The sequence below is a fragment of the Asparagus officinalis genome, chromosome 4 (genome assembly GCF_001876935.1).
Source record: "Asparagus officinalis chromosome 4, Aspof.V1, whole genome shotgun sequence".
NCBI lineage: Eukaryota > Viridiplantae > Streptophyta > Magnoliopsida > Asparagales > Asparagaceae > Asparagus > Asparagus officinalis.
In genome coordinates, this window is record NC_033797.1 from 9,228,256 (window position 1) to 9,241,211 (window position 12,956).

Consider the following 12,956-nt stretch of genomic DNA (forward strand, 5'->3'; position numbering starts at 1 on the left):
AAGTTTGAGTTAATAGATCTTTTAAATTATATTCAGATAAGAATAATTGAAACACGACAAAATATAGATGAATTGCGGTAAGACTGTGCTTAGCACGGGCTAAAACACTAGTGATAATTTAAAGCAACTACAAATCTCTCGAAACAAACTCAGTGTTTGCAGGTCCTTGTTCATGCAGAAACATAACTCATGAATATATTTATTTCCAGAAAATTCTGCAAACAGAAATACGACTGCACAAAGTATCACTCTTTTTCCTTTGGTATAGTTTTCTTACATAGATAGTAACATCAACTTCCTCTTAAAAAAATTATTTTTTTCACTTCTTTACCATTTCGTCTATATATATGATATATCCAACCCCATTGTTGCAGGAACGTAAAATTTTAGAATAGTAAACTTCAGCACAGTGCACACGCAAGAGTTATTTTTTTCTTCTTTTTTGCTTCAGGGGCGTACTAATAGTGATTCAATTGGTGCTGGAACCAAAATGATTGAGATATGGATGCAACTGCTTCGTCTCTTCTATTGGAGCTCGCCAACAGGTGCCTCGTTGAGCCACAGGAAATGTATGAAGTCATACAGTCTTGCACTGACACTCACCTGCTCAATATTATTGTATTAGCTTCCAAGTTTCACAAAGCAATGAACAGAGAGATTGTGTACTGACCTTGTAAGGTGTAGGGTTTAGTCTTCTCATGTGATCTGGTCGCATTTGTTCTAGTTGTTGTATGCAACGTTCTCTTATGTCCTTGACGGGAGGTAGGTCCTCTCTTTTATTGGCTGTGTCAAGCATTATAAGGTTTAAACAAGGCAAATTGAAATGTTCCAACGCTTTGCATGGCAACTTTGTATTGTATTAGTTAAAAAGATAGTTGATCCAGAGGACTTACTGTGACTAGATGCTGATCTTGAATCAAAGCATCAATCAAACCCTTTTTACGAAATTATTTTATATTGGATTATAAGCACAAAGAAGAAGATTGACTAATGGCAGCGATACAACAGACTCTCTCCCTTTCAGGTTAATAATGGTCCAGAACCAAGCAAGATCTTCCTCCTATTTTTCCCTTCCAAATGTAAAACCAACACGTAATTGAAGGGTCCATCTTTAGGTCTGCACTAGGGATGATTATAATAATGCAATTATAACTCAAGCTATTTGGTCACTTTCAATGGTAAAGACCAAAACGCAAGTTTCGCGATGTATTTAAAACATCTTATACAGAATAAACTGGTTCCTTCCTCCCAATAACATGTTAACAAAAGTTTTAGCATAGAGATCATGGTCAACAATGAGGGTCACATTTCCCAAACTTTTTTAGCATGTAATTATCATCATGTACTATTGAACTCATAGGGAAGGTAAATTTATGCTCTCTCTTATTTGATACACTTACAAGAGAACTATAGAACACCATAAAGAATTTGGTCAGACTGAGAATGTGTACCTGAACCACCAGCCCAGTAACACTTCAAAAGCTCCTCAACTCGCTGTGGCACAACATAAGCTCGCTTTGATTCATTGAAGGGATGGCGACATAGGATCCGATCTCCCATCTATAATTATAAGCAGAAAAGAAGCTCATGACATGTCGCGTCAATTTCTCATGTAATACTAGTAACTGAACTGAAAGGCCAAAATCACAGTTTCCACCCACGTTAATAGTACTATCTCATTTATTCTCCAAACATAAGCTCTTACAATGAGATTGAAATGAAGGGGGAAAAAAGACAATGCTCTATTTTTACCCTTGGTGCTGGTTCATTTTCCCCTGTCATTATATCGACTAACGGGTAGCCTTCTCTTCCATATAATCTGAAACATCGTTTCTTACATGGAATGGAGACCTAAAGAGAAAAGACACAATATCAAAGAAAAAAATAAATAAATACATAAAATGCCAATATGAGTCGCTTCAAGGAGAGCTGACCTTGGAAACGTCTTCAGAGAGCTTCATGCGAGGCTGATTATTTATCTCAACTAGTTTGAACACACATCCAAGGGCTGCTTGTGCGTAGCACGTAACAAGGTAGGTTCCGATTCCAAAGGAGTCCACCTCGTGACCCTGCATAGGAAATGACATGTCCTTTAAATTTTGACTCTTCAACAGCATACTTGCAAATATATGTGCCTAGGGCCCAATGAACTTGGACAAAAGGAGGGGAGTAACTGTAGGCCAGCAATATACGGCCTTAAGATGTCAACTTAGTGGATATGATTAGAAATGTAGATTGAGGCCAACCGTAATTGACATCGGAGATCAGTCTTGCGTTGGGGTTGTTCAGCACAGTATAATACCACTATGCGGGACATTGGAATCGATATGAGCCAAAAGGGTTGTTCTGCCCGGTCTTGTGCAGGGGCCAACCATAATTGACATTGGAGCCCAGTCATGCGTTGGGGTTGTCCTGCTCAGTATTATACCACTATGCGGGACATTGTCAATTTATTGGATATGATTAGAAATATAGATTGAGGTCAACCATAATTGGCATCAGAGCTCAGTCTTGCATTGGGGATGTTCTGCTCAGTATTATACCACTATGCAGGACATTGGACTCGATATGAGCCAAAAGGGGGACTAAATTCACATCCTTTGTCCTTGCCTCCTTAGTGTCCTTCCTTAACATGAATGTTTGTGAACTGGATTCAAACCATGATCTCAACAGTTTCCTAGTTCTATTTTTCCCACACTTCTCCCCATAAAATATTTTAAATCATTTATAAGATTGTTTTAGTGGGTACTGGAACTAGAACCCTCGGATATCTAAAGTTTACCTGCTTGTTCAAGGCATCAATAGTTTCCTCATTGAGGTCATTGCTGGCTGTAATATTCATTTTTCCAAATTCAGGTATATCAAATTCCTTAGTGTCCTTCCTTAACATGAATGTTTGTGAACTGGATTCAAACCATGATCTCAACAGTTTCCTAGTTCTATTTTTCCCACACTTCTCCCCTTAAAATATTTTAAATCATTTATAAGATTGTTTTAGTGGGTACTGGAACTAGAACCCTCGGATATCTAAAGCTTACCTGCTTGTTCAAGGCATCAATAGTTTCCTCATTGAGGTCATTGCTGGCTGTAATATTCATTTTTCCAAATTCAGGTATATCAAATTCCTTTTCTATGGCACAAAAGAACTTCCGAGCCTCAATGGATAAATATGCTAGATCACCAGAGTCCAACCTAATCCCCATAGCTCGATACCTGCATCAAAGATGATCTTAACCAGATATCAGTAGATGAACCACTTAGGCCTGTAACACCATCATACAGGAACTATTAGAGGTAGTTAATGATTCAATGTTTAACATTCAAAAGCATATATTTGCTGAAAATGACCTAGAAATAAGCCGTAGGCTAACTTAGACATAAATGTTACATAAAATTAACTGTTATTTATGGGTATAGATCCCATTAAGCCGATATGTAATTGAAGATCTTGCAAACTGATTCTGTGGTAGAACATTGAAAACGAAGTATATTGCTATAACAAAAGTTTCAGTAGCTCTAGTTACTCATACAATATGAAACCGAATGGGCACTTGATAATGTGGTGCAAAAGTACCTAATGAAAATTTAGATATATAAAGCCAATATGTAGAAGAATCATAACAATATCCTACAATTGAATTTCTGCCCTATGTGGATCATGTCGTCCTACCCATATTATTTACTTATGTTCTATAAATTTTGAAGTAAAGAGTCCTACCTGCATTTAAAAATTTGTCATGAGAATATGGGGAATTTCCATGTGAAACATGCAAAGAGCATAAAATTTTAAACTCAACCCACACCTCAACATAGAAGTTTTGGTGCAGCGGATGTGAATTTAAGATGGTAAGCAAGATAGATTCAAATCCCAATGGACATGTTTTAAGTAAGATTTAGGAAAAAACCACTTATGTAAAATAGCCCGGGTTTCAGTCAAAGGATGCTCAACTGAGTATAAAATTATAACCAACTCTCATTGCAACTTTGGAGTTTTGTTATAGCAGAAGGGATTTTAAGAATGTTCTTACTTATCTGTTGAAGTTATAGATACAACTTAAGAGAATTTATGTCTCTGCCAGACATCTCTAAGTCGTGCATGATCTTCTTACTTCTACACCATATTGACGTGTTCTGGTGCAAAGGGTAGACAAAGTCTGTACAGCATATGCATGATGTTCTGAACAATGAAGCGCTGAGATGCTGTGCTTATCGATATAAGTATAGTACATCTCTAATATGGACTAATACAGAATGTGTTCTCATTCTGTGCTCAGTTTGTTTTGTGTAGTTTGCTGACTTACCATATCAGGCAGCTAAAGATTGCTCAATTTTGCCTTGTGTGTTGTGTAGTAAAAGAATTTCTTGTATCTTTTACGACGTTTAATAAGCTTCTTCATTGTTTGTCCTAATACTAGTTCATGTTAGCAGCATGTCTCATCTCGTGAGTGTTCAGGCATATAATCTGTACCATATATGATCATAATAATGATAATAACATCAATTGGTTTTTATGCTAAGCATTTCTAACATAGAACTATTTACCTGGCTAGGACGATCAAAACATTTAGAGAGGAGTGAAAGATCTGCAAATGGATTAAAAACAAACTTATGATATCTAGGGAGATTATGTTCTAGTTTTTTTCAAAGGAGAAATACTTGTCCGTATAATTAAGGATAGCAGGTGGAAGGATATATTTTTGTGAGAACAGTTGGAGGGGAGAAGGATCCATCCCCTATCAGGCTGTCACCATAGCTTCACAAAGTTGAGGAAAAATGTGACTGTAACATGAATTACCGTCTATACTTTCACAAAAAGATAACTAAAAAGGAATATGCTTATGAAGTGATGTGTTACCATAAACCAGAAGTCAAGAAAGAATTTTCTATGATGGATATATATAACCAGCTACACATGAATGTTGCGGATCAAGAAACAATGTCTAAAGATGTAGCTGATACGAAACTGTTAAGATGGATAAGAGGCAATACAGCAAAAGAAAGTACGTAAATCAGTAATACAAAGAATTTCCAAGTCAATAAAATGAGGACCTAACTTCCAATATGAGTCAAAATTTTCATCATGTTCTCTACCAAAAGTGGTTGGTTTCTTTTTCCCGCTAGGCTTGTTAGCAATTACACTGATCCGCCATTCACCAATACTAAATACCATCTAAATCCATTACATTGTACTTAAATCCCTGGATTCTATTCATTGCATTAAAAAGTAACAAGACCAGGTGCAATGACTAAGATTGTAATATTCATCTTCAAACTTTACGAGATAAGCTGTAATTGTCACTTGCAAGTCCCAGCACACAGAAAGAAAGGTAACCATAATCAATAAATACTTGCTCAACTTCAAGAGAAATATAAAGATATTTAGAAATGACTTATTGATGCTAGATAATAATTGCAAGTTCTGCAGAAATTTAAAAATCACTGATTAGTAGTAAATAGTGCCTACTTTTCCTATGTGGAACCTTCATCTATGGATTAGTTCTTTCAAAAGAACCTTAAAAGAGAGGAGAAATTAGAGATGTTGTTAAAGTAAACATATAAGTGAGTGATAAAAGTGCATGAACAGTCAAAGTTACATAACTAGAAGGCTCAAGATTTACCCCAATTCATTAAGTGCTAAAGATACAGCGCAGAAATTAGGAACTCCACTCCTCATTACCTAATGAAAATGGATGTTAATTATCAGATGCTTCATTAACAATCAGATGCTCTATTAACACAATAGACAAGCAATTAACTATCAATATCAGGGCTACCACCAATACAGGATAACAAGTCGCGACAAATTTTATATAAATGCAATTGAAAGTATACAACTTACTAATGATTACTACCATGAGTATGTATAGATACTTCACTAGCAGAGTATTCAAAACTTCTTTATTATTTCAATATAGTCACCAAAAATGGACTAATAACGTGCCCCTCCCCAAAGCTGTGCATTCTTGAGCATCCAGCTTTATTTTTTTTCATCTAAATGTCAGGGATAAAAAACTGAAGTCCTATCAACTCATATGGTCAACAGTAGCCCCGCTAAAATAGTCTTAAATTAAACAATTAGACTTTCACTTGATTAGTTGCACGTGCAGTCTACACAAGTTACTGCTACATCAAACAACTGAAGTTCTATGAAACTCACCTGATCAACAGGGACCCTACTGCAAAAATATAGAAACGACTGTGGAGGTCCTTTTTCTTTCATGGCAAATTTATTTCTTGCTAACCGTCTAGCCTTACAAAGCTAAAGGAAAATTAGTAAATGAAATGCTACATTGCATTCATCAGGGCACTATCTCATGAGTAGCATGTGATGAATATATATATGTAAATATATGTACTATAATGCATTCCATGTCAAAGAATAGGGTGTTCATCTCTTTAGCAAAGAAATTCTGATATTATGACTGTAGATAGAGAAAGGAAATCATATAGAAGACCCCAAAATTTTGGTTAATTACTTTTGTTGTTAATACTATTGATCCTAGCTTTATTAAATTGCACATATAGTTATAAGGACGCTTACTTATATTCCACTAGTGACAGACATCACCATCCACTCAACTTCATTCTTTTTCCTCGACTTCTTCAGTTCTTCTTCCTCTGATCAAGTATGTTGTGCAACACAATTAGTCACACAAGACTTCTAAAAATCCAGCACAAATGTATATATCTGTGTTATGGCTTCATGGTCTTAGTCTGACTAGTTAAAGATACTAGAAAATCCTAATTAGTCTTTCTGTGAAATAGAACAGGGCAACAGGCATAACTTCATCTAAATAATATTTAGTTGAAGAAAATGAACCCATAAAGAAATAAATGGTCCAAACATGTGCTGCAGTGTCCAGATCTAGTGTTTGCTTTAATTAGATGACTAGCGTTGCTATGAAAGCTAATCTAGAGGAAATTAACCTGACCAGTAAAATAATATAAGCCATGTAAACTAATACAAGGCATGGCATGACATTTGTATTAGCCTAAAAGTAACCAGGTCATTTAAGCTAATATATAGTTAACAAGCTTTCCACAATTGTGACCAGATCTAGTAGCATCAGTGTTAATCAGGAGTCTAACATTACCATGAGAACCAATCTGGGTGAGGCACAGCTTGAGTCCCCTCAGATTTACTATTTAGATTTTTAAAATATTGAAATCTAACTTCACTCATAAGTAAGTTTTGACTATCATCACCTTCCCATTGGGCTTACCTTAAGTCTACAAAGTAATTTAGTACATGGGTAAGATTTTTTTTCTAGTTGACCAAGAAGAGGTTATGTTGACATTCAGTCAGAACTCTCTCTCTCCGATTCAGATTCCATAAGATGGTATCATGAAAATATCTGATGAGGAACAGGTTATATAAACAGGACGCATACATAGTCTAAGGTGCCAGAAAAATGATTATACTTGGACATGTTCATTAAACTTAGGGCCAAGATGACATATAGAACAAATGTTCAAATATGAAAAAAGAAAATTCCATTTCAAGATCAAAAAGGGAACCAATATGAGAGGGTTTCACCATTAAAATAATAAATAAGAGATGAAGGAGTAGTATTTCACTTACGTCATATGTATCTACAAGTGCAAGGAAGTTATTTGGCAAAGCCAATGCATAGGATGTGAATGCTGCCAGCTCACTTTGATTGGTGTCACCAAAAGTACCTCGTAATGAATCAGCCCGCTAAAAGCATGACGAGATAAATTCATCAGTTAACAACTAAGAATAAGCTACAGGTGGAACTGAAACGAAAAGGAAACAGGCCTAACCTAAACTCATGCAGCAGAGAAAAAGATATTGTTAATATGTCACCATGGAAACTAGATAAGAAGGAAAATTTAACTTGGGAAAACACATTATTTTCATGTTCACATTTGCAAACTGCTTTAACTAATTAGCAAATCTGAGTGGGTGAGTCTAAATGCTAAATGTCAGGTCGAACAGGTAAGCATGTGCTGTGATTCAGTATAAACCAAATCAGTTTAATGTATTTAGTATTTCCGGTCACTTTTCTCATCAAAGTAGCTCAATCCCAAAAAAACGGTGGTAACAGTGAAATCATTGTCTCGGCTGAAAAAGAAATATTAGTCATGTAATGTGCTAGAGTAATCTAACTACCAACTAATTACCAGCGTATTTTAATAGATTATGCTTACCGGAATATGAATTCGCAGCATCAATCTTACCAAACTTTAGTGCACACTTTGGTTCATTTATGGGTATGGAAACAGGGCATGCTACTTTAAGTGGTTCAATAGAAGGATGGTAAGCTTAATCCAATATGTATCCTAGAACCTGAGTGTTCGCATTAATTTTACTAAGTTTTTAGCACAGTTTGGTTCATTTATGGAAATGGGAACATGGTACGATTCTTTAAGTGGTACTAATTTAAGGATGGTAGGCTTAATCCGATTGGCATTTAGCGCCCTGGACCATTGCGAGTGTTCACTAGGGTCATTTTAATGTGCATGTGGCTAGATAGGAGACATATGAGGGCGTATAAGATCAAGTGCTATGATAATAGAAGTTTTCATCTTTTGCCATCTATAGAGTATTCTTTCGCCTTTTCCTCCTTCGTCTTTACTGTATATAGGATAACCCTAAATTTAAGTACTGCTATTTATATTCTTTAATCTTCAAAATATCAAAAGAAAAAAATATATTAGAGGAAAAATGTAAAACCTGCATTTTGTTGAGCCAGCACTCCACCAGGCTAACGAAATCATCACAAGTGCTTGAGCCATCATAACTGCGAAGTGTTTTGTTCACGATCTCATCCAGGCTCTAGTGGGAAAAGAGGACAATTAGACCAGCAAGGCACAAGAAATTAGTAAGTAAAGGTGTCAGCTGCTTAAATGTAATATTGATGTCATACAACAGCATAAACAATTATCAAGTAAGCGTGTCATTAAAACCTTGATATTCTATAAACAATTAGAAGCGTACACAAAGGAAAAAATGTCCAGAATGTATTTGAAGCTCAACAGAATTGGTTTAAGTCTAAACAAGCAGGCTAGATCAATTTTCAGCACAGATCCATCTAATATGGCAGTGAGATGGAAGTAAATCCTCAAGATTCACACCTATAAAATAGTCTCTGGTATCAGACCTTAAATCGAAGGATTTAGAGTCTTTTCCTTTGGTCCTACTCAGTATGTGTTCCAGGACAGCACCGTATTCCAAATCTACTACCGACATGTTCCTCCAGCCTTGAGAGCAGAAAACAAAAACTGTTCAAACCCCAAAAGGATAAATACTGCAACTAATGATATTCTCGCTATTTTATGTCTGTAACTACATCTTAGTTCCCTTGGAGAATGGTGCAAGTAGTTTTGCTCAAAACCTTGCATACATTTCGAGCTCACCAATTCTGTAACTAGTTAATTACACTTCCTCCCTGATGCTTATGATTGTTCTCCATCAACCTGGACTTCTTCTACGTATGTAACTGCATTTTAGTCCCCATAGACAATGGCATAAGCAATCTTGCTTACATCTCAAGTTAATTAATTCGCTAACTTGTTAAGTACGCATCCTTCTTGATGATTATAGTTGTTCTCCCTCAACCTAGTATTTCCTCAACAACCCTTGTTATTACACATATCCTCTATGTGTTTTCTTTTTGGCAACTAGCAACTTTTCCCTCATTTAGTTGTGAAAATTTTTTTTACCTGTTTACATGTAGTTTACACCCATCTCTGTCCACTTTTGGGTTGACACTGTAATTTATTCATCTTGAAAGTTGAATCACGCCATTACCTTGTCATTTCTAGCTTTACTGAAATAAATTCTAATAAGAAGTCCCAGATGGTCAAAGATAATTAGAAGCTAAAAGCATGTAACATTCACTGTCAAGCTTCTAACTAGCATAATAAATATATACAGCCATCCAAGTCCACTATTATGAAATACTGACTTCCATTTTCATAAAGTTAATGACTTATACACAGTCTTGAAGGTTCCTGGCTCTTCATGGGAACACTTTCCCTAATTTCAAGATATCAATGGATGTTGATTGCTCTGGTTTGTAATTATTTTTCAAGAAATCTACAAAACGATACACATATGCCCCAGCCTTTAAGCAAAAAAGATCATGATCAAGTATGAAAAATCAAGAAGACAATAAAGCAGATAAAAAGACAATTGCAAGCTGTTGCTTAGAATATATGCATAGTAGAACATTCAGGTACCACAAATAAAATAAGTGATAACACCCACCATGAATGAACTGACAAAGGCATGTGAATGTGTTCCACGAAGTGGTATGCCAAACAATCTTCCAGCTGCTACATTGCTGGTTGACAATGCAAGATAGAAACTTGTCAACATTCCATAAAAATGTGTATTGAACGTTATAAAATCCAGAATAAAAATTTTGATGTTGAAGTGCTCATATAAGGAATAATTGACACCAGAAATAAGGAAACCCAAATATTAACGAGTTTTAGAAAAGTGGTGTTCAATAAACGAAAGTTGGATTTAACATGTAAGGAAAATCAAATATTGATGAGTCTAAAAGACACAAATATAAGATAGAAAAATGTAAATGTTGTCATTCTATAAAATAAGTATGGAAAGTTATACACCAGAGTACAATTTTGATGTTGAAGTGCTCATAAAAGGAACAATTGACATTAGAAATACGGAGAATGAAATATTGATGAGTCATACAAACATTGGCAATATATGAATGAAAGTTTATTTAAACTTAAAGCACGACACCTTATCACTAAGTCCCAATTAGGACCAGAAGTTTATTGAGAATGGATGGTGCAAAATCAGAAACTGCCAGAAAGTATATGATGGAGACCTGTCAGATATGATAATTAAGAGATATATGACGTCTCAATTTTAAGATAGTGTGACCGGTGCCCATTTCTCAGAATAGTTGGGAATATTAATTACCTATCTTCGTGCATCTAGTTGTATGACCAGCTAATATTTACATATGTGAAAATCATATTCAAGTTAAACTATACCATATATCACTTATACCAAAATGGCAGAATTACTATTACTTCCAGCTGCTTATAGCTTTTGCAGGTGCATGCCACCTTAAATGAAACTTGGGTGAGGGAAATAATAGATATCCAATCTTAACTTAAGAGGATTGACTTGGATGGAACAAGCAACCTATGAAGAATCAGACCAATGAATTTTCAAAAACAAAGTGAACATAGCAGTAAAAATATGGAGGGTAAAGTATTAACCTTGTTGCATCAAATCCTCCCATATAGCAATATCTAGAAGCACTGATTCCACCATCAGGGCCCTGTTATCAGATTGAAGATCAGTTGAATAAATGATAAAAGTGATGGTGTTGCTGTTGATAATGATGATGATGGTCTGAAATATTTGAAGAATGAAAATAAATGTAACCTGAGCACGTCGAAGGCCAAATTCAAGTAAATGTTTTGTCTTTCCAGCAACAAATCTGTGCCTTGCAGCATTCGTGGTCACCAGTGATGCATAATTAACAAGATTTACAAATGGAGTTTCAAGCAGTTGAACCACCTAAATTATATTGCCAACGTAGTTACATCATAAAATGAATGCAAAAAAAAGAGTAAAAGATAAATAAAAAATATTAACATAAAGAACAAATTAGTATTTAAAGTTTTGTATCTCGAGGTATAAGGGGACAGTTGTTGCAGATAGTTACATATACTCACAGCAACTGGTCCTTCAATTCTCATTAAAGGAACCTTGGGAAATACAACGGAGCCCTCAGAAATGGCATAAACCTCAACATCGGAGCAGTCAATCTCCCTTAGATAGTCAAAGAAACCGTCCTGAAATTTCATATCCAGCAATGTTCCATGTCAGGTAGCAATCATGAATTTGTAGAAAATAGATACTTGCCTAGCATATTTCAAATAAACATTGAAGAAGTACACAAAATTTTCTGATGTTCTATATTCACATCATAAGAGGAGCGTGCTAAGCATATCCGTCAGAAATTTATTCAAAAAAAAAAGAGGCTACTTATGAGAATTTTGATATAAGTAGAGTATCCAAATCATTTTGATATTCAAATTAGGAATAACGGGGCATTTCTGATTTGCCTGGTTAGAGTCTAAGAGATGCTCTAACCACAGTTATAAAATGGCCAAGTGTTCAAGGCCCAGAATATCTTAACTGCGGCCATCGAGCTTCCGACTGAAGACCAAATTGAACTAACACAAAAATTACTCACAAATCAACCTTTTTAATCTCTTGGTATAATTCTTTTTTGTTTGAGTGTATGTATATCAAAGCTTGTTGTATACTGAGAACTATTCATCACTTGTCCTTAGCTAGTGAAATGATATGATTTCAGAATAAACCTAATACTTATAGGATCATTTACCTCACACGTAGGCATTACTGAACACAAGAAAGAGATCTCCTCCTCTGTAAATTTGAAATTAGCAATAAACCGGATGCACTCTTCCAGACCACCAAAGATGGTGTATTCGCCACCAAAAGGATTCCTCCGGAAGAAGAGATCAAACCTGCACATAGTAAGATCCAAGGTAAAAAGATCAACAAAATTAACTGGATACTCTCCATTGGGCAAGGACAAAAAGAATATTTAATTCTCTCTAACCTAGTGGCTAATAGCACTTGAGAAAATACATGCATTTGTAGACGTGTACAGCCAAAATCTCATTGCAGGACATGTTCCTAAAATAGCAAAGGAACTGGAGGTTTAATCACCGAAAGAAACCAACTCACCAAAATATTTATCTCGTGTTATATACTAAAATAGCTATCACCGTTATGGGAATGACAAGTGACGGTTGTTTTAGTCTTAATATTAATATTGTTATGGAAATGATATATCTTATCTACTATTAAATCTATCTTTTCAACTTGCATATGTCATGCACCATTATCTCTATATCAATCCTACCAAAATCCAACAATTATTTCATTAATATTGCGGGTGGCAAAATTT

General features: G+C 35.3%; 1 protein-coding gene across 2 annotated transcripts in view; it reads right to left on the reverse strand.

Moving 5' to 3' along the window:
* LOC109836549 (nicotinate phosphoribosyltransferase 1-like) overlaps nucleotides 174-12,956 on the reverse strand; it is a 19,594-nt gene continuing 6,811 nt past the window's right edge. The window contains exons 2-16 of one of the 2 annotated variants that reach the window (XM_020404471.1): nucleotides 12,366-12,510; nucleotides 11,689-11,808; nucleotides 11,396-11,530; nucleotides 11,227-11,288; nucleotides 10,235-10,310; nucleotides 8,699-8,800; nucleotides 7,583-7,699; nucleotides 5,619-5,677; nucleotides 3,126-3,213; nucleotides 2,783-2,869; nucleotides 1,935-2,069; nucleotides 1,753-1,851; nucleotides 1,452-1,560; nucleotides 671-783; nucleotides 174-603 (exon numbers count right to left, since the gene is read on the reverse strand). In XM_020404471.1, the coding sequence (XP_020260060.1) occupies nucleotides 526-603; nucleotides 671-783; nucleotides 1,452-1,560; nucleotides 1,753-1,851; nucleotides 1,935-2,069; nucleotides 2,783-2,869; nucleotides 3,126-3,213; nucleotides 5,619-5,677; nucleotides 7,583-7,699; nucleotides 8,699-8,800; nucleotides 10,235-10,310; nucleotides 11,227-11,288; nucleotides 11,396-11,530; nucleotides 11,689-11,808; nucleotides 12,366-12,510 (1,525 nt within the window). In that variant the 3' untranslated portion in view covers nucleotides 174-525. Of the gene's footprint in view, nucleotides 604-670; nucleotides 784-1,451; nucleotides 1,561-1,752; nucleotides 1,852-1,934; nucleotides 2,070-2,782; nucleotides 2,870-3,038; nucleotides 3,214-5,618; nucleotides 5,678-7,582; nucleotides 7,700-8,698; nucleotides 8,801-10,234; nucleotides 10,311-11,226; nucleotides 11,289-11,395; nucleotides 11,531-11,688; nucleotides 11,809-12,365; nucleotides 12,511-12,956 lie in introns of both variants that reach the window. The other variant, XM_020404472.1, reaches the window with a different exon arrangement.